Raw genomic sequence first — 26,218 nt, forward strand, 5'->3', positions numbered from 1 at the left:
ATTCCTCAGTGCCGGAGGCAACAACTGAACCAACATTTAATCTGGGTACTGGCTAGAACTGAGGCAAAGCAATTTATTTCCATGACAAATGGTCCAGCACAAACAATCCAGCTGGAAGCCAGTGAGGCTCTGTAACCCCACATTTTCCCTACAGATACGTAGATGACACTGATATTAAGGCACCATGTGAGACCTTGTCAGATTGTTCCTACTGCACCTATCCAAGACCTAACATCTACATTCACAACTTCTCCATCTTCTCAAGAAGCAAGTGCCAAAACCAGCAAGCAGCCTGCCCTTATAGAATAAGTCAGTTTCTAATATAGAGTTTGGGGTTTTTTTCTGTTTATTTATTATAATCAAGCAGATTTACAAAGATATCAACTGCCTACAGATGCAGGAAGGTGGAATTTACAGAATGCCTAAGCAGGTCAGACATGTAACCCCTCTTGAATTTCAATTATGCTGCTGCTTAGACGCTTTTCCAATTTCTTTGGAGCCACCTGAGGCACCAAAAGCACAAAGGTACTCACTCATGTTAGGGACTAAACAGAATTGACAAAGCTTTCCTGCTCTAGCTTCAGCAAGCATCTATTGCTTCATCCTGCACTAAGAATATCTGAAAAGCAAAGCATCATTTAAATGAAAAGAGAAAGATTCACTACATTCAGATGCATCACAAACGCTAGGAATTTTCTCAATAAACCAAATGTTACTGCTTTCCCTTCTGATTAAATGGCTATAGATTCTAAATAGGTTATAAACCAAAGAACACCTATAACTTGTGTTTGTGACATCTCTGAAATATTTCTCAACAAAGTTCAAAGAACTTTGAAGAAAGAATTAAATATTCCTTTGATTAAAGCTAAGAGCAATTTCAGGCAGGACCATTTCCTGAAAATGTTTTTTTTTTTTTTCAGCAAGCAGCAGCTGAACTGAAAATCCATCAAGTGTGGCACTTAATTACAGAGACAGACAGACAGATAGATGCACAAATACACACACACACAGAATTGTACTCCTGACATTGCCAAACTACCTCTGCATAGCTCATTTTTAATTGGCAATACCTTTTTACACTATTGAAGCTTTTCTGCTCTAACTTCTTGTACTGAACAAGAAGTTATTTTTATATATTCCATATCTGCTGTAATTCCCAGGAAATAGGGAATTAGAGTAAGATGTTTAATATTAATTTCATTTAAGAGGGTGGTTAACTTGTACAGCTTAGAAGTCTTAAGACGAAAATCCTGACAAGACTCCTACTGATTTTAATCAGACTGGATTTCACTGCTCTATTCCTCAGAGCAGCAACACGACACAGAAGAGGTTTACCACACAAAGGCTTTCTTTTCCATGTTGTTAGACAGATTATTCCAATTAGTTTTAAACGTGTCTCATTTTGAGGAGTAAAGCTCATAAGAATTTGCCAAATTCCCTCAGTTGAAACTCAGTTTTAATAAAAAGCAGCTCCTTGAGCTAACACATAAAAACACTGGCTCACAAACACATGCTAAGACTGGTACCAGTCCTACAGCAGCCAGCAAGGGAACAGGCTTGTAAAGACATTTATAGGCAAATAGCCTCAACCAATGGGAAATGCTAACCCTGCACACATAATATTTTCTGTATCTTACTTGGAGATGTACTTCACACCAATCAAAACACTAGTACCAAACAGAAAGCTCTACGTGGATTTTCTTATTAGCTCCACAGCAAAACACAACCAGTCTTTAAAGGGCAACCCACTGATACCAAGGAGACGAAGAAAAGTGCACTGCAAAACAAATTGCCTTTTCTGCCAAAAAATTGTGTTGAGCCCAGATCTATGTTCATAAAAAAAGAAAACAAATCCGAGGTTCCCCCTCCTTGAGCATTGTGACAGATGCCACCAGGGACAACAATAGCTCCCAGCTATGTGCTGCACCTGTATCACTAAGTGGCTTGTGTATTATGGCTTAGAGACTCCTGCCCTAGTTGGCTTGTATTTAAAGGTAAAAAAAGGTCATGGGCTATTTAGCACCTGCACAACTGAGAAGCAGACTGAGGCTGAGGAGTCTGTAATGGCATCTGCATTCCACAGAAGATGTACCAATGTTAATGTAAGTACATTGGTGCCACACTACGAAACAAAGTGATCTTCTTGTAGATGCCTCTGGAATTCTAACAAAGAGGAAATCTTCAATTGCCTCACCTATTTTGGTGTTGACACTATTTTTTTGTGTATGCAAACAACCTCATAGAAAATACTCAGTATGATATTCATAGCTTCATTTTTCACATGTACTTTCTAGCTGTACCAATCTAGTTTAGAAGTTATCCCCTGCAAAGAAAACTTTATGAAAAAGTTGTTAGTGGAAGCATACTGCAGTGTACACAACTCTGCCACTTAAAATTAAACTTCTGTTAAGGCATCAAATCTGATAAAGCTTCATGGAGAATATAAAACAACTCCAAGAATCAAGGAACTTTATACATATATTGCATAAATGAAAGACTTCTCCCCAAAAATGCAATGACACTCTTCTAGCTACCAATAAAAGCAGCTTCTAAGAGATAGATTTCAGTTTCTTCATTGTCAATTAAGATTTTTAAAGGTTGCCTTTGTACACTATCAAGGAATAGAAAGGACTCAATCCAAACAGCATTAACCACAGTTTTTCTGAAGTCACTTAATTTGAAACAGTATAGTTATTGTAACAATGAATACCCACAGTGTTTCCCTTGCACATTATTTTTGAAATCTTGTATTTACACAGTTCTGACTAGTGGAAGCAAAGGGCTAATACATGTAGCTGAAGTTATACTAGGGGTTCTGAGTATAACTGAAGTTACCAGACATACAAGTGTTTAAGAGAAATGTTGTTTTTTCCCCTCTTCTGATGCAGGTGATGAGTCATCAGCGACCTTGATAATGTAACCTGAGCATCCTGTTCCAGTCATGTTGCAGATGTATATAATTCAGTTAAAGCTGTCACCTTCAGGAAAGCCACTGAGAAGTACCTAAAAGGGTGTTTATGTATGGAAAACAATGCAATTTTACCTTTTGAGATGATACCACGCATATTTCTTTCAAAGAGCATGAGCATAACAAACAAGCATTTCGAGTGCCTGTGAGTGCAACAGCTGATTTTGTGCTTTGCAGCACTGCTACAAGGGTTGGAATTGGCACATCACAGTCACTTTGCTGTCTTTTCAGCTGCCTTGTGATTTCAGGTGCAAAAATGTCAACAATCAGGTAAATTGATAAAATGACACACATTTTATAATTTGAAATAATTTAAAAATACTTTCCTACGCCTTAAGTATGTCATCTTAGGTGGGCTGGGATTAAGGAGACTTCAGACTGCAGTCAGTTATTACCTGCATTCTTGGATTCTTCAAAACCTGGGCAGAGTCATGATAGTCCCTTACTTTTGTAAAAGCTTTGACTGTAGCACCCTCATGGCTATTTCCTACTACTTCAGCAATTACAGCTCCCAAGACGTAACACTACCAGCTCTTGAGACCACCAGAAGTTTCCTCTGCTGCATCATGGCAGGAGGCTAAAATCCCCTGCAGGAAAAGATTATATTCCAAACAGACATGAACTGAACAGGGGAAAAAATCCAAACAAAGAAAAGGTGTCAACCATTTGAAGGGAGAGAGAAAATAAATAACAATTGCTGTATGTAAATAGGCCTCCATGCACATCACTCCTGAAGTCCAATGCCAAACAGGTAGAATAACACAGCAGGCACTGAGAAAATACAGAAATACTAAATTCTAATTTTTTTATGATTATTAGTAAAGACTCATTATTGCCCTCCATGCCTCCATTCATTTCCAGTGTCTTTCCATTTTTCAGGCTGTGCTGAAGACAGGAGAGGGAAGGCTGAATTACACACACCATTTGAGTTGAGGCAAGAGCACACACAAGTTGGTCTGATGCTGTGATGTTCCCATCTCAACTTGTGCTCTGCCCCAAGCTGAATTTTGCAGGCTGGTTCATATATCACTTTCAAGCTTGACTCTTAAAGCTTTCAAGATGCAGTATCTTCTCTCTGTGTGTGCACTCACAGACACAATGAAGACCTGATATTAATTATAACTTCTAGGAAGACACTACAGTAAAAATATTGCTGTTAATAAACTATCAACAGCACAGCAGATGAGTTCCTGGGGAGGGAGAGGGAATTAAAACTTCAGCAACAGCAACATACAGTTTAAATAAAAGCACAAAGATGCTCTCCATCGTACAGTATTATTAGTCTGCATGGGAGACTAACACCACTCACATTTGCTTTCAGAAGTCAAAAATAACAAGAAAGAAGACTCCAACATTATCTTCATGGCAGCATCTCTCTTTCCCATGAGAAGACTCTAAGGATTAGTTTCACAAAACAAAGCACTATGGCTCCCTTCACCAATAGAAAAACTATCTCCTTGTTTTCTTGAAATACATATTTGAGTAAGTATTAAAATAGAGTAAAACATCTTCTCATTTTAAATGTTTACCACATTACCTCTTTTTAGACCAGACTCTTTTTAGCAGTCCCTTGATAAAGTTAGAAAATCTCAAGATGAAAATTGCATGAATTAAGAGCAATGATTTGTTTAAAATCAAACCCCATTAAAATATCCACAAACAGTGATTCAGTCAATCCTCAATACTTGCAACAACAGTATTAAACATGGCACAGAAAACCTCATACTTCATTTACTACATGAACTTTTACTATATGAACTTTAGCAGAAAATTATCTACCACTAGGTTTCTCATGTAGAGTCTGCCTGTTTCTGGGAAAGCTCCTTTCCCAATCTACACACTGCTGTCTTCAAGTCAAAAGACAACAAACATACCTTTTTTTGAACTACATCCCACTTTTTCCAGGGATAAAGAGTATCATCATGTGCTTTGCAGTTTCAATTAATGACTTTCAATTCAGTTGCCAGGCCAGACATGGATGAATCCCCAATGAAAAATCTGCTACTTCTCAGACCAGGAACCTTAGTTCCAAACTTTTTCCACTAAACTTCATGTCAATTTAACATACACTGCAGTGATAGAAGGGCAGCAGCCACAGCTAAAAGATGAAGGTAGCATAGTCAAGTATGTGCAGGCTAATATAGGCAACCTCATGCCCATGAAGTACAGCTCTAAACTCAGCTCCTGGTCTGCCTTCACTGCTTTCATTTTAATCCCTGCAGTTTACTAAGCTTCCCTTGTGGATAAACCAGTCAAGCATTGATTCACTGACACTTCAGCAGAGACTAAACATGCAACTTTGAACCCAACACAGCTCTCCCCTGAATTTCTGGGGAGGGGAAGTAGCAATTTCCCATTTGTTGAAGCCCTGTAGATAACACAATAGAGAACCATCTTTCCTACCTGACTTCCTACTCCAGAGCTGCCTTCCTGGGACTTCTTTGTTTCTTCATCTCCCACAGAAGCACAGTGCTGTAAGCCTGGCTTAAATCACTGAGATGGAATCAAGTACACCCAGCTCACCTCCAGCACTGGCTTGTTTCACTAGAGGCTTCATTAGGAAAAAGCTAGAGACTCCACAAACTCTAACTAGTCTGTTTAGCAACTGCACCAATTAGGTCTAAATCTTCTCTGCAGGAATCAAGTTCACTTTTTCTTGCTCCTATTCTAATGGTTAGGGACAACAAGAAAATTGAAACAAGTAAATATTCACCTTCCATAAGCAGCATGGATCTCTGCTAGAAAGTCAGAATATGTGTGATTTCCCTTCAGTTTTCTCTTGTAGTCTAGATACACACCTTATTTCCACAGAAATATCTGATCAACCCTGACATCATCCTCTAGAATTACTGCAGGGTTTTTTGCATCTTTCCTTGTTGCCTTCAAAAGAAACCTCCTCCTAGCTGAGACATCACTGGTACAAAAGCAGAATGATTACTCTAATCACTGCTTCCTGTTAAGTCAGAGCAGACTGTGAATCATTCTGCAGTAGCAACATCATTAGTTCATTCCAGCTAGGACAAAGGAGTCATATCCTGTTTTATAATTGTGTATTTAATGCAAAACTGTGTTTTAGTAAATTCCACCTTTCCAGTTTTGGAACATCTTTCCAGCTTAGAGAGGTTTGCATAAATTTATTTAGGTATTTAATTACCTAATTAATTTAATTACATAGGAGGCTTTATAAAAACATTTTTCAAAATGAAGATGTGTTAATAAAGACAAAATGCCATCAGATGCAATTGCTAATCAAATTATAAAATTTCTGTCCATCTGCACCTAGTACCATGGAAAAGCTTCTACTCATACATGAACTATGTGACAATCTCCTGCATGGGTAAAATATAAGATCAGATGGTACAGTAAAAAAAAAAGTATGCTTAATCCCAGAAACCATAAACTAGCACTCAGTACAGTTTTCTGTTTATGGCCCACAGCAACAAAAGTACTGTGATATGGTGCAGACGTATTTTTCACTTGCTTCTCAGCAGTTTCTCCAAACTGTGATTTTAAAACTATAGGAAGGTGTGCAAATATCAAGTCCTTTCTACAGAAGGTAGGTCAGGTTTCTCTGGGATGGCTATTTTTTGCTAAACAATTAATTCATGGAATGATTTTAATTCCTTATAAGAAGCATCAGTCCTCCCAAGTGCAGGTTTTCACTGGCTGCTATTAAATGTTTGTTTTCGTGGTGACATCAGCCCCCTCCAGTGAATACTCAGCTATTCCTTTTCCTGGGCTCCCTGTCCTACTCTCATTGCTAGAGATGAGACACAAATGCTAAAATTCTTGAAGACATCTGTCCTCTTCTTAACAGTCTGGCAGCCAGCCCGCCAGTTTCAAAATACGCCATATTTTTCTCACCTGCCATGATTTCTGTCACCTCTTGCTTATCTTGCACAAGCTGCATGGTATCTGACACCACAACCTGATGGCTGGTGTCTTCTTCTTTCTCTTCATTAGGCTGGCTGGCTGTTGCAAAACAGTTGCAGCTTCCAGCTTCTTTGCAGAGGAGCAAGGTCCGATACCAGTAGTCAGACATGAAAACTCTGTGAACTGATTTCTGAAATACAACAACAAACAGAAAATTGTTTTCTGCAAAACATAAGGAAAAAACCTAGCTACTTGAAAGAAGGGGCTCAAATGCTAAGGATAACAATTGCATACAAATTTTCATATCTTTGATTTTATTTGAAGAAAAGATATGCAGCTTACAAGAGTCATCCATGGTATAGTACCCAAAGTAAAAAGTTTAAGTTCCCTGTAATTTCTCAAAATGCTTATATCAAAGGTCAGGAAGCTAACATAAAAGAAACCCCACAAAACCCCTCCATACAAGTATCAAATCACATGTGATCTGCATAAAAGCAAAAAAAAAAAAAATCATTATTTCTCTGTATTTTTCACAGAACAAGTCAATATTTATCTTAAAAGCCAAGTTTATCTAAAGCCAAATTTAACTAGGTGAAAGAACACACCAGAACATGGGCTGTCAAAACGTGAAAGAAAAAAAAAATAATGACAAAAGAGGACAAGATACTACAATTGCCATTATATGGGAGGCTGAAAATACAGTTCAAAATTTTCATAAACAAATTAACTGAATGAAACCTTGCCAATTGAAATCCAGCAAGAAGACCAGCTTTGGTTTCTGACACAGCACCCAGGTCCTTCACTGCTGCCCTCTTCCTGAGCAGAAGGAAGCAGCAACAGTTCCCTTAGCCTAGAAGGAGCTAGAAATTACTAGGCTTATTATATGTGTTTGCAGGTAAGACAGCAAGCACATCCTTAAACACCTGTAAGCTTCCCAGTTTATGCCAGAGAACTACAGGGAGGTTCGTTTTATAACATAAAAATCACCCCCTTCTTGAAATAACAACTAAAACAGTGTTAACTTGAAAGATTTTGTCCACATGTGGAAACATCTTGATCTTTCCAAGATGATCTTTCCTACTGTTAAAGGTAGCTGGGAACTCTGCAAAGTTGAATCATTGAACAGCTTGACTTACAAAACCACAAAGTCCAATCCTCCTACAACTCAATGAGGTTGCTCAGAACCCTGTCCAACCTGACCTTGAATGCTTCCAGAGATGGGACATCTACCACTTCTCTGGGCAACCTGTTCCAATGTCTCACCACCCCATTGTAAAACAAACAAACAAGCAAACTAAACCCCAAACAACCAAACAAAAATCCCCTCCTTTCCAACATCCAATATAACATCAATCTTTCTTCAGTTCAAAAATATTACCCCTTTTTCTACCTCCAAATGCCCTTGTAGAAAGTCCCTCTCTAGATTTCCCACAGGCTCCCTTAGGTACTGGAAGGTGCTGTGAGGTCTCCCTGGAGCCTCCACTACTCCAGACTGAACAGTTCCAGCCATCTCAGCCTGTCCTCACAGGAGATGTGCTCCAGCCCTGTGACCATCTTCATGGCTCTCCTCTGGACTCACTTCAACATGTCCACATCTTCCTGATGTTGGAGACCCCAGAGCTGGATGCAGCTCTCCAGGTGGGCTCCCACCAGAGAGGAGGGCAGAATCCCCTCCCTCAGCTTGCTGCCCACACTGCTTTCGATGTTGCCCATGACTCAATGGCTTTCTGGGCTGCAGAAATGGCTGGATTGTGTCCAGCAGCACCTGGACACTGCCTCATCCATGAGCACCCCAAGTCCTTCTCAACAGGGCTGCTCTTGAGCAGTTCATGCCCCAGCCCAGATGGATACCAGTGGTTCCACCCACGTGCAGCACTTTGCCTCTAGCCTTGTTAAACCACATGAGATTCCCAGGGGCCCATTTCTTGAACTTGTCCAGGTCCCTCTGGATGGCATCCTGTCCTTCAGATTGTCAACAGCAACACTCAGCTTGGTGTCATCTGCAGACCTGCAGGGGGTGGCACTCAAGCCCTTTGTCATTAGTGAAGATATTCAGTAACACTGACCCCAATGCAGACCCCTGAGGGACATGACTTGTCACTCTTGTCCATCATGACTCTGAGCCATTGACACCACCCTCTCCATATGACCATCCAACAAATTCCTTACCCACCCAGAACATTCCACCATCAAATCCAAGTCTCTCCAGTTTTGAGAGAAGAATGTTGTGGGGCATCAAGACAGAGGCTTTACAGGAGTCCAGATAAATGACATCATCACTTGATGTGGCCACTCCATCATAGATGGCAACTAGGTTGATCAGACAGAACATACCTTTGGTGGTCATACTGGCTGTCCCTGATCATCTCCCTGTCCCCTGAGCACAGCTTCCAGGAGGATCTGTCCCATGATCTTCCAGGCACAGAGATGAGGCTGACAGTTCCCAGGGTCCTCTTTTCTACCCTTTGTAAAGATGGGTACAATGTTTTCCTTTTTCCAGTCACCTGGGACTTCACCTGCCATGACTTTTCAAATCCTGCAGAATGGTTTGACAACATCAGCCAGTTCCCTCAGGACTCTGGGATGCATCTCATCAGGTCCCATATTTCTGAGTTCCTTGGGTGGTCACAAACCTGATCTTATCCTACAGTGGGAGGAACTTTGCTGCCCTGGTCCCCATCTTGCAGTTTTTCTACTCAAGAAGCATGGGAAGGGAGGCTGCCAGTGAAGCCTGAGCACCTCAGCCTTCTCCTCATCCACTGTTACCAGTATGCCAGCCTTGCTTACCTGCAGGGTATACCTTCTTTTACTTCCCTTTTTTTGGCTGACATATCCCTAGACTCCCTTCTTACTCTTTGCATCCCTTGCCAAGTTCAGTTCCAGTTTCAGCTTGGCCTTCCTCACCAGAGCCCTACAACTGGACTGCATCCCTGTAATCTTCCCAGGGTACCTGTCCTTGCTTCCCCTGTACTATAAGGAAATTACACCACATCCAGGATGGGTTTGCTCCCACTCTCCACCAGAAGGCATACAGGCCAGAAAAATAATGGTCCAAATCTCCGAGCACAAGGGACCTGACAGGCTTTTCCAAGTCCATCTGGAAAGCACCAGGCCCAAGTAGGGGAAATATGCAACTCCCTGGGCAAATTTAATGCTTTTTAGAAAAGAAACAGATGCATAATCTTCATTTGTTCTGCAAGCATCAAAATCCAAGTGTTTCTAGTGTATCTGTTTCTAGCTGCTGATTGAGTAAAAGAATCACTGCAGACCATGGATATTAACAACAGGTCTGCATTCTCTGTATTACATTTCAAAGTGTCAGTTATAGACTTGAACAAAGTAAAATCCACTTTAAAAGCCTTCTTAATATAAAAGTTCTATCTGTTTAAAAAAAGACAAAAAAGACACATTATTTAGCAACAGATCCCTCAGGAATCACCCATGAAGAATAAAGTACTCTCTCTGGCACTTACTGCAATGCTTCAGCAGAAGAGAGGATTTCCAGATAAAACATCCTTCAAGTATTACAGCAAGGTGCATCTTCTCCCCAGTTTAAAGAGAGCAATTTTGTTTTATTTTAGACAACATACTGCCATTTCCTCAGTTCTCTTTGCCTATTTCCAGACTTTGGCTTTGCAGTGTTTGTCAGAGGGTGGGTAATGGAGTTAAAAGCAAACTGCTCAACTCTTTCTATAGCTGCTGAACTGGACAGGTTCATTGCACACATCCTCCTTGTCATACAGAAAGTGGCAAACACTTCCAGCTCTACTAATGCACATTCTGGCAGTAAATAATGTATGTAGCAAATAGGACACAGTTTTAAGCTGCTTCTGCCTCTACAACTGTCTGGCATGCCAGGTGCCGTGACAGGCACAAGTGTGCACAGGGGGTTTCATTAAAAAAGCACTTCATAGCAATTAATTTTTTTTTTTTTTTAATTCTGTGGGAGCAGGGGGAATTCTTTCAATTACCCTTACATCTGAGACTCTAAATAGATTTTACTTCTTAAAGCCACTAAGCAAAGTTTAAATCTCTCCACTTTTTACCCCAAGAATTGGGGCAAAGATGGGGAAGTCTTCTCTGCAGGAGACATGAATCCCAGAAATTTATTTTTTCTCCCTTCTCCTGTGCAAGTTGAACTGAAAAGTAGCTGGATCTATGCTTCAGAAGTCAGCAAATTACTCTAGGAATAAGTTTTTAATTTATTGCCTCTCTTTAAGCAATGGAAATGCCTGAAGATTGCCAGAAATAATTATACCCAAACAGTGTATAAAGGTGTCTCTATGCAGTTAAAGACATGCATTTATGACCTTAATCCTTAATTATTTTCTGATCCACTGATCATCTTGATTTTATGAATGATAATGTGAACTTAGATCTTAAGAAAACACAGTAGGAACTCTAGGGGCAAAAATGTTGGGGGAAAAAAATACATGCGGGCTGAGAGACAGTCACTGGATGTGTTTGTCACACTTCCATGAAGAGAGGCAGCTCACATATTCATGAAACTTCATCACCAAGATTGCCTGGAAAAAGGGAAACATAAAAAAGAGAGGAAAAAAGAAACCCCAGAAAATCTTAACTTTTTCTTTTGGTTTATGAGCTAACAGAAGATGTTCCAAACAGTCTAAACTCCTCAAGATACCTTCTCTTGGACCATTGCAGTTACACTGAAGACACAAGTAGCTTTTCTTATGATTTCAAAGCATCCAAAGATAAAGTCATACCCTCAGCCAGCACAAAACTAGGCTGATACACCATGGAAAAAGCCCAAGACTGAAATCTCCTTTTGACATTTGTAGATCTGAACAACTGCTCCCAAACCTCAGTTTCATGTGCTAGAACCAATACTGCTTGAGAGTTTGAGTTTTTCTGTTTGCTTTAAATTAGATTGCAGACATCAAAGTTGGTGAAATACCCAAGGAAAAGCAGGGGCAGAATCTAGGCTCATTTGTCAGGACACAAAGGCACTGATACACCTCACTGCAGCCAGGACCTCTCTACCTGTAGGCCCACGAACTATACATAAGTAATAATATTCTTAATATCCTTAATTCTTAACTCCACATTACTCTTTAATTAAGATGCAAATGCTTCCTGAAACAATGCTCGTGAAACTCAGACAAAAGAACAATTTTTGAAAGCAAGAATCCTATTTCAATCATGTTGCACACACACTTCATTGAACTTACCTCAGTTTTCCATCCAAAAATCCCCCTTTAATTCAAGAATAACATTGCAAAGGCAGTAGTTAATTATTATCTTCAAATGCAACCAAATGACGTAAGGCACACAGTTACCTCAGAAACTTAAATCCACGTTCTGCAGCCACTTCACCAGAGCAGTTAAACCCAACTCCCAGGGCCCCCATCACCCTCAATCCATGCACTGTTACTAGATCACTGTTGCTGACACATTATGCACTTTCTTCAGCCATTTCCCTGGTGAAGGGCATTATTTCTAGTCAGGTGTAACACAAACATTTAAATATATCTCACTTCTAAGACCACTTGCGTGATATTTTCAGACTGTCCTGTGAATTACCTCCCTCAGCATTTAATCAGTGCAGCATTTTATTGTGCTTTTATAATTGTTCCATTTAAGTCCCTGAGAAATAAAATGTATTTGTGTGGGGAAAACCACTCCTAACTCAGCACCTACTAAGATTTCTCACACAGTTATTTTCCATAGACACCATGACACTTAATGCCAATGCCCTTAAAGAAAAACTGTTTAATACCCAGTTTGTATAGCAGCTTTAAACTTAGTAATTCACCAAGCTCAGTAGGCCCACATCAATAGAGAGAGCAGAGTCCAGATGATGGTGTAAGAGCTCAGCCATGTACCCTGCAGGTCTCTGCAGGACAACTGGACTGGACTGTATTATTATACCGATACCAGTATCTGTAAAATATCTCTTTATTTTAGGATGGATTAAAATACACTGAATGCTGTTTTAACCTGCCAATATTGCCAATCTGATTTTAGGTGCATGTGTCTGTCTGCAGCATTCTTCCCAATTTTTATGCTTTGGCTGGCTAGCATTGCATTCTTTCCATCTCCCAATGCAAGGGGAAAGTGCAAAATACATCAGACACACACTATAGCCCAAGCTCCTCCCATCTGAGATCAGATATGAAACTGAGATGTTTAAGTTAAGAACCTACTTAACTCACATGACTTCAGCATTCCCTGGAGCAGGAGAGAAGGGCATCCTCTGAGGCTCACCAGCCCCTTACTTCAACTCCAGAGAGGCCAAGGCAACTGCAGATCAGCCTGAGTGTGGATAATGAAAAGTTCCACTTTTGTATATATTACCAACAGAGTGCCTCCAAGAACGAGTCACATAATAAATACAATAAAACACTTTAGGATTTCAGTAAAGTCCATGAAATGACTCAAGTTCTTCCTACAGAGATATTGTATTTCTACTCTTGTCCTTCTCCCAGTCCTTTTACATTTTGTTTGGAAAGATGAAGAGGAAAAATCAGCAAAAAAGTTCCACTCTAATCTCTCTCTAGGGCATGCAGAATACCCTCACATGTTTTAAGTCAAAACCAATTTAAAGACTAAATTTTTTCTCATTTGGAATTGGACTATGATCAACATTTCACTTGAATACTAAGCAGTCCTTCAAGATATAGGGTCTCATTTTGTATTTAAAAGCCTTTCACAAAGCATTAAAAGTCATCAACAGGCTGATGTAGAAAACACAAATTTCAAAGAAAATGCTAGACTGTTAAGCAAGAGCTAACCTGAGGCGTCTATAAAGGAAAAAAACAAATGTGTTTTGTAAGAGAAATGCTTTCTTATTTATTCAACTTTTTATCCTATAGGTAGCCCCTTCTTTTAGAAATGCTTACATATTTAAATGTAGAAAGCCATAAGAAGTTTTCTTTTGTTCGTCAACTCAGAATTGTGCATTATATTTTAAGCCCTCTAACAAAAACAATAAAAAGATAAACCTAGGATGACAGTTGAGTTCCCAAGCCTTCAGCAACCTTCCCTACTGCCTGACTCTACCCTCTGCACACAGGTACAGGAAGAGCTTCAAGTACTCAGCCAAATTCTCTTCCTTTTCAGAGCTACAGGCCCAGTGCTCACCAAGCCATCCATGGACCATCTGAGCAGAGCTGAGGACAAGGAAACACCAGCTCCATGCAGGAATGAAATGGGCTATGGACAAAGCAACTGGCTGTAAGCACCCTCACCTGAGCTGCATCTCATGTCCTACAGAAACCTGGACCTTATACATGCCACACTTGCCCTTTGCAAACAGGAAAAAATGGGGTTTTCAACTTCTATACAGTATGGAATTTGAAAAGTGGCTTGTTGTTCCTTCTGTACAAATGTGATGCCTAATGCTGAATGCGAGACTTCCATATTTTCAGTGACTATCACAGAAGAAAGTCAGTCTGAGAGTGTTAATCTAAGTGTGAGAAAACCTCCATATTATAGAATTCCAGTTGCCTAGGGATCATTATTAGTAAAAGCATAATTTTCTTAGCTCTAAAACTCCCACCAAACTACCTACATTCCTGAAAACGGAGCTTTTGGAATTAGATATCTAAACCTTTCCTCCTGCCCCCTCATACAGCCTCCACAACCCCAACTTTCTTTCCCACTTATTTCTCTTTTCATCCATGAGACGTCAAATAAAATACTGGCCTGAACATGGTGTCTTCTAATGCAGCATGAAGAGCAGCTTACACTTCTCTATAACAGTTCACTGTATCTATTTTCACTCAGATCACATTTCACAGATTTTTTCCAAGACCCCAGAGAATGACAAGCCAGGTTTCATTTTTAGATCAAGCCTGAAACACAATAGAAGCTGATAGCGCTATACAGTACTCTGTGGAGAATGAGGTGGTTTTGTACTTGACCCCTTATTTCAAGGGGCTGACAAATCTCCCCTTGTTCAAGTTGTTGTCATGATAAACCCAAACTCCCATCACACCCATGCATTATTCTATGCACAAAGCTGTGACAAACACAAGATGCTGCCCACCAGAATGAGGACACTACACAAATCCCATTTGTTTAACTCAGAGGTACTTGTGACCAAGCACACAAATCCCAACTCCCAGACTAATTCAGCTGAAAGAAGAAAAACACATGCTGCTTTCTGAAGGTCAGGGAGTACATGGCATGTTCTGGTTTTTAATTTATTTATCATGGGAAAAAGCATCACAGTATTAGGAGTTCTCTTGAAATCAGACCTTGGAACATCTAAGATCTTTCTCTGCAGCAAGCTCCAAGGAGAGTGCCTTTGCTCAGTGACCGTAAAACAGGAGTACGTGCTCTGCTCAGCTTAGAGGACACGGGACCCTGAGAGATCACTTGGGTCACTTCATACCACCAACTTGCTGACAAACATATAATAGGTGTCCAGTTTCAAAGGGCTCACAGAACATGTACTCCACATGTCCCTTCTCTTCCTCCTCCCACCCCCACCCCTCCCCAAACCCAGCTTGTGGCAGATCAAAAGAAGTTCGCAATAACCCACCAAGAAAACCCGCAAGACTCGTGGCTTCAGCATTCAGTCTTTTACCATCACACACACAGAAGGGAAAAAAAAGGCATGGCTGAGGTTCCCTAAGGCTCAAGAAACCTTCCCCAACTGCCTGCCTACAGAGATGGAGAGCACTGCCCATGTCCTGTGCCTGCAGAATTTATTGAGCCTAAGTGCAAGGTAAAGGTAATGCTTTCGGAAAGAGGAGGCAAGTTCTCTTCCAATCTACTGAGATTTAATTTCCTGTTAAGTAACCATGATGAATACTTTCTAATGAAGTTGTTATAGATTTACCCAGCAGTGTAATTTTGTTAGAAACAGCAACTGACAGCTTTAATTGAGAAAGGAGCACTGCATTTGAAGTTCCAAGCAGATGTATGTTTTAAGACGATTAAACCTGGTAGCTATTTTGAAGCTCCTGCAAAGCCTCAACACAGGTGGCTGCCTTCAAGACTGATTTTAGAGACCTCCATCATTAAAAAAAAAAAAAAAGGCCTTTCTACACAACTTCTGTAATTACTTTTGTACAGTCCAGGGCCAAATCAGTGAAGCATATCACTTCTGGAAGACATCTGAAACCCAAGAATTGCAAAGTTAAACACAAAAAAAACCCCCACATGCATGACCCAGACCTCCCTCCAGAAGGGATAAGAATGGACAAGAGGGTTGTGTGGTAGCAGCCAGGCCCAAAACACAAGAAAAGGACATGCAACATCAAGTACAAAAACAATGTCCAATTCCCTACCCTACCACTGAGCCTTTATTAGACACGTGCTTCAGCATCCCCTTGAATTAGGGTCCACAACAAATGTTTTTTCTCTCCCCTCCTACTAAAATGATGCTTACTTCTGTTCAGAATAGCATTATTTCTCTTTCAACATGCTAACTAAACTTGCACAGGGTAAGTACCTTTAATAAACACAGTGCCTGCTACTGAACATTAAACTGACTGTTCCACTCCCCAAGCCAGAAAAGCTCTGTTTGACTAATAAACTCCAAAAAGGGCTTATGATTATCGTTAAAATGTAACTTACAAGAGATCTTTAAGGAAAAAAAAATTGACTTCTATTTATTTGCTTTCTGAGTTTTCTATTTCTCTGCTAGCCACAGTCTCAGTCATTCTGAAATCACTAAATCAAACTGGCTCTCCAAAGGAAATAAAGGGCTTGCAAGAGCAAATAGGCTCTTGCCATTGCCAAGTCTATTGAGATAAAGTTTTAAATTCTTTTTCATGGTTTTTGGCTAAAAATATCTTTAAATAAACCTTTATTTCTTGTTTTTAGATTACAAACACTTAAATCTCCTTCCTCTTGTAGATACAAAAAAACAGAAATAAAAACAAAAACAAAACCCACAAACAAAAAATAAACCCAAACCAACAAAATCATCAACAAATCTACAAACATAACCAGCAAATTTATTTTAATAGTGCAGCCCCAGTGAAATACAAAGGGAAATAAACACCACAAGCGGCAGAAACATCCTCTTTCATAGTCCCTGTGATTAACCATTGCAGGTAACACCAGCCAACAGCACCCCGCATCTAAAACACCTTCTTCATACCAAAGGACCGCTTTGTTTCTCCAGCTCGGGGCTACAACTCGGGGATGTAACACGGGGAAACAGCCCCAAGGGCACAAACCCTGCTGGAACCACGGCAGGGTAGGGCAGGGGCAGCCGCGGCTTCCCCACGCCCCTCAAAGGAGAGGGCATCCCGTGCCGAGCGCCACGTTTTTATTTGTCCGCTCGTTTGCAGGCAGGTTACCGTGCCTGCCTTTGTTCGGCTTCCTCTCCCAGCCCGGACCCAGCGCCGCCGACACTGAGGGGGCAAAGCGGAGAGGCGGGGAGCGGCACGGCGCCCGGCGGGGCAGAACCAACACTGAGGGGGGCACAACGGAGAGGCAGAGCCGACACTGAAGGGGGCAAACCGGAGAGGCAGGGAGCGGCACGACGCCAGGCAGAGCCGAACCGAGCCAAGCAGAGCCGGTGAGTGCCGGTGAGCGCGGAGCGGCCGCGCCGCCCCTCACGCGCGGCTGCCCCGCGGTGCGGCCCGGCCCGGCCCCGCCGCCCCGCCCGGCTCCCGCGGCCATGAGGCGCCCGCCTCACTCACCTCGCCGCCCTGCCCGCAGGACCAGGTGGCTGCTGCCGCCGGCGCTCAGCAGCTCAGCCGGGCGAGTGGGGCAGCGCCTCCCGCCGGGGCCCGCGGCACGGCAGGGAGGGAAGGAGCGGGATGCGATGGGATGGGATGGAGTGCGGGGGAGGCGCCGCCGGGCCCCGCCCGCGGGCGGGAGGTGGCGGAAGAGGGGCTGCCTTTTGTCCGGGCTCCGGTCCTCGGCCCGGCACCGGCATCCCCCGCCCCGTGTGGGCTCCGCGGGCGGCGGCGGGGCCCTTTGTGTGGCGGGGCGAGGGAGGGAGGGGAGCGCAGCGCTCGTCCCCGCCCCAGCCCCGCTCACCTCGAGCACCTGTCGGGGCCGGGAGGCACCGCCGCTCCTCGCTGCGGGCCACAAAGGACAGGTGCTCCCTGTAGGGCAGCGAGGGCTCTCTGCACTGGGGGCTTTGTGTGCCTTCCTCAGTGAAAAGTGGGCATTTCCAGGAAAGCTACTGCTACCTGTGGAGTATCGCCTCATCTTTTGGGGAACTGTGCCACTTCAGGACATGGTTTAGTAGCAGTGCTGGGTCTAAGGTTGGATTTGATGATCTCGGAGGTCTTTTCCAACCTAAACAATTCCCTGGTTCTGCAATAGCAGAGAGGAACACCGTGTGCCACGTGAAGTTTTGCAGCCTCAGTTGTGATGTTTCCTGGTGTTTCAGTGTTTGGCTCCCCGCGTTTTGTTTTGCTTTTACAGGAATGTGTATACGAAGGTAACAGTACTTCTTGTGTTTGCATCTTGATCAGACAATTGAACAGCTGGAAGTGGATTTGTTTTCCCATTACAAAAAGAGAGGGGTAAAAAAAAAGCAACAAGCCAGTCAACAACAGGTATTTTCTTTTTTATTCAGGTAACCCCGAGCATTAAAATCTTTGCTTTTAAGCAAAACAATGCAGAGCATGTGCTTTTGTGTGCTGCATGTACAAACACGTGAGAAATGGGAGCTGCAGAGATGTGTGCTTAGTAGGAAGCACCCGAGGTGTGTCCCTAACAGGCTTTCCCTATCTTCACTCACACAGTCAGCAGTCTTGAATGCTGCTCTCTCCATCCCTGCTGCAACAGGGATATGCAGTTCATGATACTGCAACTGCAAGTTTTAGACACTAATTTTTTCAGGAAAAATATTCCAGAGCTGAGGACAGAAGTAGGGCTAGCACATATTTCGTACACTTCCTATTTCTTGAGCTAGAGGCTTCTGATTTTGAGAAATATGCCAGATGACAGAGATACGTGGTGTACACTTGTCTCCCTAATAACTTGAAATGCTCTTTTTTGAAACCAAATGACCCAGAGCAGTGTCAAGAAATGGCTTACAGAAACAAGATCTTGGTATCATGCAGCTTCTAAGGGCAGCTTAGCCCAAAATGTGGATCAAGCATAATCTGAGATGCAGGTAGGTAACCAAGTCAGCTTGGCAGCAGCCATGGTCTGTTCTCCATGAATGTGCTCCAGTGTGTCATGGGGAAGAGTGACCCTGTGACACTTCACTGTGAAACGGGACCACAGACAGAAAGTGCAGATTCAGATAGATCACTGTTTTTTCATATTTTTTTTCAGTACCTCACAAGAACATTTTCAGTGTTGGTTGAAAAGATCTCTTTGGTTGTCCAGGGAAAAGGGCCAATTAATGATGACATGAAAGAGCAAGAGGATGCCTTAATTTGGAGATACTGTCAAAAATAGCTTTGAAAGAAGTCTCTGAAGCAAAGGGATGGCAGCAATCAAACACACAATTTAGATTTCAGTTCTGTTTGGTGTTACAGGCATCTTTTGCTCTCTATCCCTATAGCTACCCCTACAGCAGTAAACTAAATGGGTCTGGGGTTCAGGATTGAAGCACTGCACTGGTCATCCTCTGCAGTGTCCCCTGGGTGGTGGTGTCCTAGCAAGCAGCAGTCCCTGTGGCACAGCTCAAGGGCCTGTTTGTGCCAGGGCCATTCCCAGCAGACTGTCTGTGTGGAACTGACCTATTTCAGGAGATAAGAGTTTAGTTGTGTGTATGAAAGGCATGTTGTGCCAGCTGGTTCCTGTGCCAAAGGATGGTTCCTGACCTGCTTTTTTTGCTAGTAGTAACATGAGGCTTTTGACTTTTGTGATTCCTGCTGTGTTCTGTGTCAAAGCAGAACCTTAGGCACTGGCTGGAGTCAAGCAGTGAGAAGTAAGACTGAAGATCTGAGCATTTTATTCATTGAGCAGGATTTCTGCAGAAATCTTTGCTCAAACATACAGTTGCATTGGCTAGCAGTATCAGAGTTTATGGAAGAAATACATCATATTATGAACAGACTTTTATTATGAATAGAGTCAGAAATGTTATTTCTTCTACATTAAGTAAAATATATTCATTAATACAACATTGGCTTTTATAAGAATGCTTACTCCATGGAAAATACTTTTGTTTTGACCAATGCTAAGAAGCTGGGGCAAATTTCAGCAGGACCAGTTAAGTTTCAAGCAAATGTCAAGAACAGATGGCATTTAGGTCTGAAGAAATTAATAAGGAAGGAAAGTAAGTCACTATAGCAAATGTGTGCTTTCACATTACAACAGCTGAAGGTAAAAGCAGGTTGGAAAGAGGTTGAATTTTCTTAAAATATCTGTCCTAAATATGAGGAATAGGGTGGGATTCCTAGGAATTGTAAATCAGTGAAGCATTATGGCTCTAGCAAAAATTGTACCACAGAGCACCTCCTTCACACACATATACATGTTATTTCTGATGCTGTCAGTGTGAAAGTTTATAAATTAATATGGGGCTAGTGTTGATAACTCCTTTTTTCAGCTTACACAAAAGCTTGGACAAGACCAGAAGGATCTAATGAGAACAGAGGACCGAACTCGCTCATCTCTTGCACAAATGTTGAGGATTGTGGGTAAACTCTACAAGATGTTTCAGACTCACTGGCATAGCTGTGTTTTGGGAGTCTGGCTGGGAAGGCAGAAGACACTATTTTTAGTGAAGGAGGGACCTTTACTCCAGGAATTAACAACTTCTGGCCTAGTGCCCTCTGTCTGTTGCCAAAATTGCCCAGAACATTACTTTAGAGTACATGTTTAGGGCACAGTCTTAAGTTGCACCAGAGGAGGTTTAGGTTGGGCATTAGGAAAAAAGTTTTCACAGAAAGGATGAAAAGGCATTGGGCTGCCCAGGGTGGTGTTGGAGTCACTGTCCTGGAGATGTTTAAGGGAAGACTGGATGTGGCACTTGGTGCCATGGTCCACTTGACAAGGTGGTGTTTGGTCACATGGTGGACTCAATGATCTCAGAGGCTTTTTCCAAATTAATTCATTCTGTCATTCTGTTACTTTAAATCTCAAGGAGTAAGAAGAGATGTACAAAGGAATCTAAATAGGGAATCATTATCATGTGCACATAATTCAAGTGAGAGCAGAACTAACTATGGCACTGTGGCATGAAATTTTCTTAGTATCAGCTGTACCTGTTTCTGCCAGTTATGAAGTCTGGAGGGGCTGCAAAATGACAACCAGTTTGCTTTCAGGAACAGATTATGTAAATTGGGTCTATCAAAAAATCTGAGACCTCTACTGAGCAATTGGTCTGAACCACAACTTGTACAGAATCAGAAACTCTGTAAAATCATAGAAATGTACTGAGAAAAAATAATAAAACTAAGACTCAAGGCTGTTATTTGCAGAAGTTCTCTAGGGTAAGTTAAGGAGATTTTTGAAACATACCAAGAATAAAATAGTAATGACTGGATACAGGCAAGAACAATTTTTTTTTACATAAATTGACAATGAGTCTTTTCTTTATAATTATAGCAATTATTAGGGAATTATTTAAACCAATTCTGATTAAAATTAAGGCAGTCCAAAAAACCCCCAAACTGAGCAACAGAGGCAAAACACAGGGCTGAAAATTTTATTAATGGCAAATATAGTGAAAATGTGAATAAACTGGGAAAAGGAAGTCAAGACTTTAGAGAATCCCATTGGTAAGCTGCACAATATCATGTTCTTACAAGATGTGAGCAAAATACATTAGTAGAAAATCTAGCCTATCTTCTTTTTACACCATGAACATTAACATGACTCAGGTTCAGAGAACAGTATTGCAATCATGCTCTGCTTTCTGATGGCTTAAAGTATCTCCAGAAATTCTTCTTTCTCTGGTATGAAATATTTACTTTAATGCAAATCCTAGGAACTCAGTAAAAATAACACCAGTCTCTCCATAAATATTAGAAGACTCTTGATTTCAGGGTTACTCTAGGGCTGAAAATTCAAGCTGAATGTGCTACAAATATCAGCAGAGGCCATGGTTATCCCTTTAGCCTATAGTAAGTTAGATTTTATCCAAAGGGTGCAGTGGAACGTTCAGCTTGTTATGGCTGGGTACTCCTTTTGTGTCCACCAGAGTTCTTGATGAAACACAGAACAATTGCCATAACAAATGGCAAAGGAACTGGCTTGGGCAGGAATCAAATGGACAAGACACTCAAATATGTGCAGTGAATAGTAAGAAAGCTAATTAGCTACAAGGAAAAAGCTTTGCACACCAACTGCACTTTGATGCCCTTCCTGAACTCTGCTTATTGAAAAAAACAGTGTACAACGTTGGGATTTAAAAACCAGATGGTCCAATAAGAGACTGCTTGTCACTACTTGTGAGAAGACACACAGAAGTCTGGAGATTAAGTCATCCTTTGCAAATCTCCTACCATTTATTGCCATAATTCTCTGGACCAGTCACTGGAAAAAAAGTGGAGATGCACTCCAGTCTTGTAAGATGTATGACGAATGAATAAACCAGGACAAACATTATCTCCAGGGAATCAGGTAATGAAAGGAGAATCCTTTGGTGGGTCCTTCCTATTGGAAGGTACTAGGAAACCCATAGCAACAAGAGTGGGGACCAAGGGAAACTACAGCAAATGTGGAGAGAGCCTCCCATTTGCATGGCTTTAAAAGGACAGATTAAAAAACTCTTCTGATCTTTTGAAATCTTAAAGGTTATTTGTTGGGGTTTTTATGTGCTTTTCCATTCTAAATGAACCAACACTGTGGACAGCAGTAGCAGCAAAGAGCAAGCACAGTTTGTGCAGCTGATGTGCCATAGCTACCCTGCACAGCAGAGCTTCCAGAAAGGGCCTGAAAGAGCAATGCAATCTTAAATGCCTGTCACAAGACAGGAGGTGGTTTCCTGCATATACAGGGAAATCTCCAGGGCAAGCATTCCCCACATTTTGATTTGGCAAATACTAATTCTGGAAGTGGCTGTGGAAAATCTGTCCTGTTGTTTACCTGGGTGGTTGGCACAGAGTCAGACTCTTCCACCACTCCTGGAACATATCTGACTTGTGGAGCACATGATCCTCTTTCCTCTCCTCCCTTCCTTCCTTTTAGGGGAACAAGTCAGATGAGGTCTCCTGTTAGCAGTCCCACAGCTGTTAAAGGTATTGGGAGGACTGGGAGATCTGCCTGTAGCCCCAAGTGTCTTAATGGAAGGAGGAAGATTCCCTGGCTAGAGATTTGGGACTCTGAAGATGCTTTGGTCCTACAAAACTCTATAGCTTCAGGCTGCAAGGTCCAGACCTTGTCAGCTGAATAAATGAACCCTAGAATGTGTACTGGGGACATGGCCACAAGCAGCAAAATTCATATGGGAGGGTGAAGCTGCACGTTCATCCCACTAATGGCTTGTGCAAGAGCCCCAAAATCTACCTTTGCTGTTCACATTGCAAATTTTCTGTCTCTGTGTCTTTGTTGTCATAGTGACAGAAAGCACCAAGAATATTCTATGGGTTTTTTCTTTGTCATGGATGCAGAACATCCTTTGGCATGTATGTTTTCTCTCCCTCCTGGTCACTTTTTTCCTGAGCTTTCCCAACAGCTTAAAAAAATTAAAATTGAAATAATTAATGGAGTTCACTATGCTTATTCCCAGTAAATTAGACAGTAAATACAAACACATGCAAACAAATACAATAAATACAATACATACTAAAGTACTTGGGCTGAATGTCATGATTAAAAAAGGTTGCAGGTACTATTTGTTTTTATTTCACCCAACAGGAAATTTCCTGCTGGCTGTAATGGGAGCTTGGACACCTGCATTTAACACAAACAGCTGTAAGTGCCTGAACCTGAACCTCAATTTGGCTTCTTGGATCGTATTTTGAGGTTGAGTTTCCAAATACACAACTCCCACTTAATTCTGCTTCTGCAGAGAAGAGGCAGAGAGGGAGAGGGGACTGGAAAAGTTCCTGGGACTAAAAACATGGTGTGCTTTGGTTTGCAGTATGTGAAGCAGGAATTTCAAAGTCATAGGTGCTCCTGTCTTGTTCTGTGGGAAACACTATCTATGTCAGAACTTTGGGCTGGGCACCAAGAAACAACTGAAATGAAACAATGAAGACTCACAGTAAAGGAAAGAAATTGGTTTGGATTGAAAAAAACCCATGGACTTTCTTTAAAAATAGTATTGGAGCATGTTAGTTTTGAGTACATCTGATGTGGTGGTAGAGAGAATAAATGGATTTGCAACCCATGAACTCTGTAAGAAGAGTGGTGTGACATGGCAGAAAGATGAAATGTCTGTGTACAGTAATGTAAAAGGTGAGGTGCAGGCAAATGTTCAAATGAACATTCATCAGATTTACAGGTCAATCCACATGAGAGGATGCCTGAACTCTATTGTGGATCAGTGAAATTTATTTTTATGCCACTCTAATTAACTTTCCTAACTCCCAAGATGACATACTTTCATGTAACACCTGTAGTGTTCACACAGAGATGAGAAAACACACCAGTGACAAGTATTGTGGGATTTACAGTGCCTGGCAGCAGTAGCTTGGGCTTTTTGCACAACATCCACTTTTCTCTCTAAATCAGGAGAATTCCAAACTTAGTGTCTTGGCTCAATACCTGGATATAAAATAATTTACATCAGGATTGGTAAGTGTGCATCTGTGTGAAATGTAAGGGGAATGTAAATCTTCATAGACTGAAACAGTTAAAAGGTTAATAGTGTGGCTGGCAATTAACCTCATGGAAAACACAAGTAGCTTCTAGCAACAGCTCTTAAACTATGAGTCAGGGTGGAGCCTCCTTGAATGAGAGAATTAGTTGCCAGTGAAATTAAGATATATCTCAACTTTCTGCATTTCAGTGTTCATACACATTTGGAAATAAAGTGTTGACAGATGGTTCTCATGAACTGCCTCTGGATATATAAGATGCCAGATTATTCGGACAGGATAAGGAATAGTAATAACAATAATAACAGATATGGGATTCAGATAGGATATAGAATATCCAGATACTCATAAACTCAGGATAATGGCATATTTCCCAAAGTTGATTGAAGGATATAATTATGATTGATGCAGAACCAGATCAGGAGAAGGTCAGAGTGAATTTTATCTTTTGAATATGGACAAGAATTTCCTTGGTGGCAGTGGTATTAGAATTTAAATAGCCATTCCCTTTCTATTTTAGCTTAAAATCTTTGGGTATGTATGAAAACAGACCTTTTCTCTTGTCAAGACAAAATTGTAGGACACAGGTAGTTTGCAATAAATTAACTGCATTAAAAATTCCTTTTTTTCCCAATACCTTCAAATCACATTTTTTTATGAGAAAAACAAAATTTAGTGAGTCCCATGAGACCATGTACCCTTTGAAACAGTTTGCATGAATAGACTTAGTAGGGAGAAGGTTAACTTCCCACACATGCCCAATTTCAGTAAAGGATGGATGAGCTTACTTTGAGAGGTAATTTGCTGAGAAAGAGGCCTGGGGAAAGCAGGATGAAGATGAGTGATTATGTCCCACAGGAGATGGAGACACACGGAGTTTGTGTGTTTATGTGCAAAAGATCAAGTACTTTTTGTGTAAAAGCAACCAAGGCACGTAACCATTGTGGTGGTGACCACGTTACTTCAGATCTGCTGGTTTGCCTGCTGAATATTCCTCTGAGAGAGCATGAAAAAGAGAGATCAACTCTTGTTAAAATGCATGGAACTAAGTTTGCCCAATCATAAAAGGAATGGGGGTTTTTCCTTTCAGAATTAAGTATGGTATGTTACACAGACTTCTAGGGGAAAGGGAGGTACCCCAGTGTCACAGACACATTTTATGAAAAATCCTTTCCTTAGGATTTTTTCTCCTGAGAAGCTGAGAGGCCTCAGGAACAAAATGTAAATAATAATTATCTGCTGCTGTTGAATGCAACAGGTGGATCTGTGATTGGTCTTATGTGGTTGTTTCTAATTGATGCCCAGAGTCCTGCTGTATTGGACTGTCTGGTCAGTCACAAGATTTTATTATCTTTCCTTCCCTTTTTCCCTTCCCTTTTTCCCTTCCCTTTTTCCCTTTCCTTTCCTTTCCTTTCCTTTCCTTTCCTTTCCTTTCCTTTCCTTTCCTTTCCTTTCCTTTCCTTTCCTTTCCTTTCCTTTCCTTTCCTTTCCTTTCCTTTCCTTTCCTTTCCTTTCCTTTCCTTTCCTTTCCTTTCCTTTCCTTTCCTTTCCTTTCCTTTCCTTTCCTTCCTTCTGATGAAATCCTTTCTTCTATTATTTTAGTATAGTTTTAATATATAATTTACTTTTAATATAATATATATGTCATAAAATAATCAATCAGCCTTCTGAAGCATGGAGTCAGATTCTTGTCTCTTCCCTTGTCCTGGGACCCCTGCAAACCACCACACCCCAGCATGCCAGGTAAGAGGCAAGGGGAAACATAAACATA

General features: G+C 41.4%; 1 protein-coding gene and 1 long non-coding RNA gene across 5 annotated transcripts in view; one reads left to right on the forward strand and one right to left on the reverse strand.

The window, feature by feature from the left end:
- Positions 1-17,738, reverse strand: part of MCF2L (MCF.2 cell line derived transforming sequence like) — a 156,694-nt gene extending 138,956 nt beyond the window's left edge. For 3 of the 4 annotated variants that reach the window (XM_014267722.3, XM_014267717.3, XM_074535925.1), the window contains exon 1: positions 6,833-7,025. In XM_014267722.3, the coding sequence (XP_014123197.2) occupies positions 6,833-7,010 (178 nt within the window). In that variant the 5' untranslated portion in view covers positions 7,011-7,025. Of the gene's footprint in view, positions 1-6,832; positions 7,032-17,466 lie in introns of those variants that run through there. The other variant, XM_074535924.1, reaches the window with a different exon arrangement.
- LOC141728260 (uncharacterized) lies at positions 16,895-24,726 on the forward strand. Its single transcript, XR_012579136.1, has 3 exons — positions 16,895-17,342; positions 18,203-18,336; positions 23,543-24,726. It is a non-coding gene; the product is annotated as an uncharacterized LOC141728260 (long non-coding RNA).
- Positions 24,727-26,218: the final 1,492 nt, after the last annotated feature.

This window comes from Zonotrichia albicollis, chromosome 2, assembly GCF_047830755.1.
Source record: "Zonotrichia albicollis isolate bZonAlb1 chromosome 2, bZonAlb1.hap1, whole genome shotgun sequence".
NCBI lineage: Eukaryota > Metazoa > Chordata > Aves > Passeriformes > Passerellidae > Zonotrichia > Zonotrichia albicollis.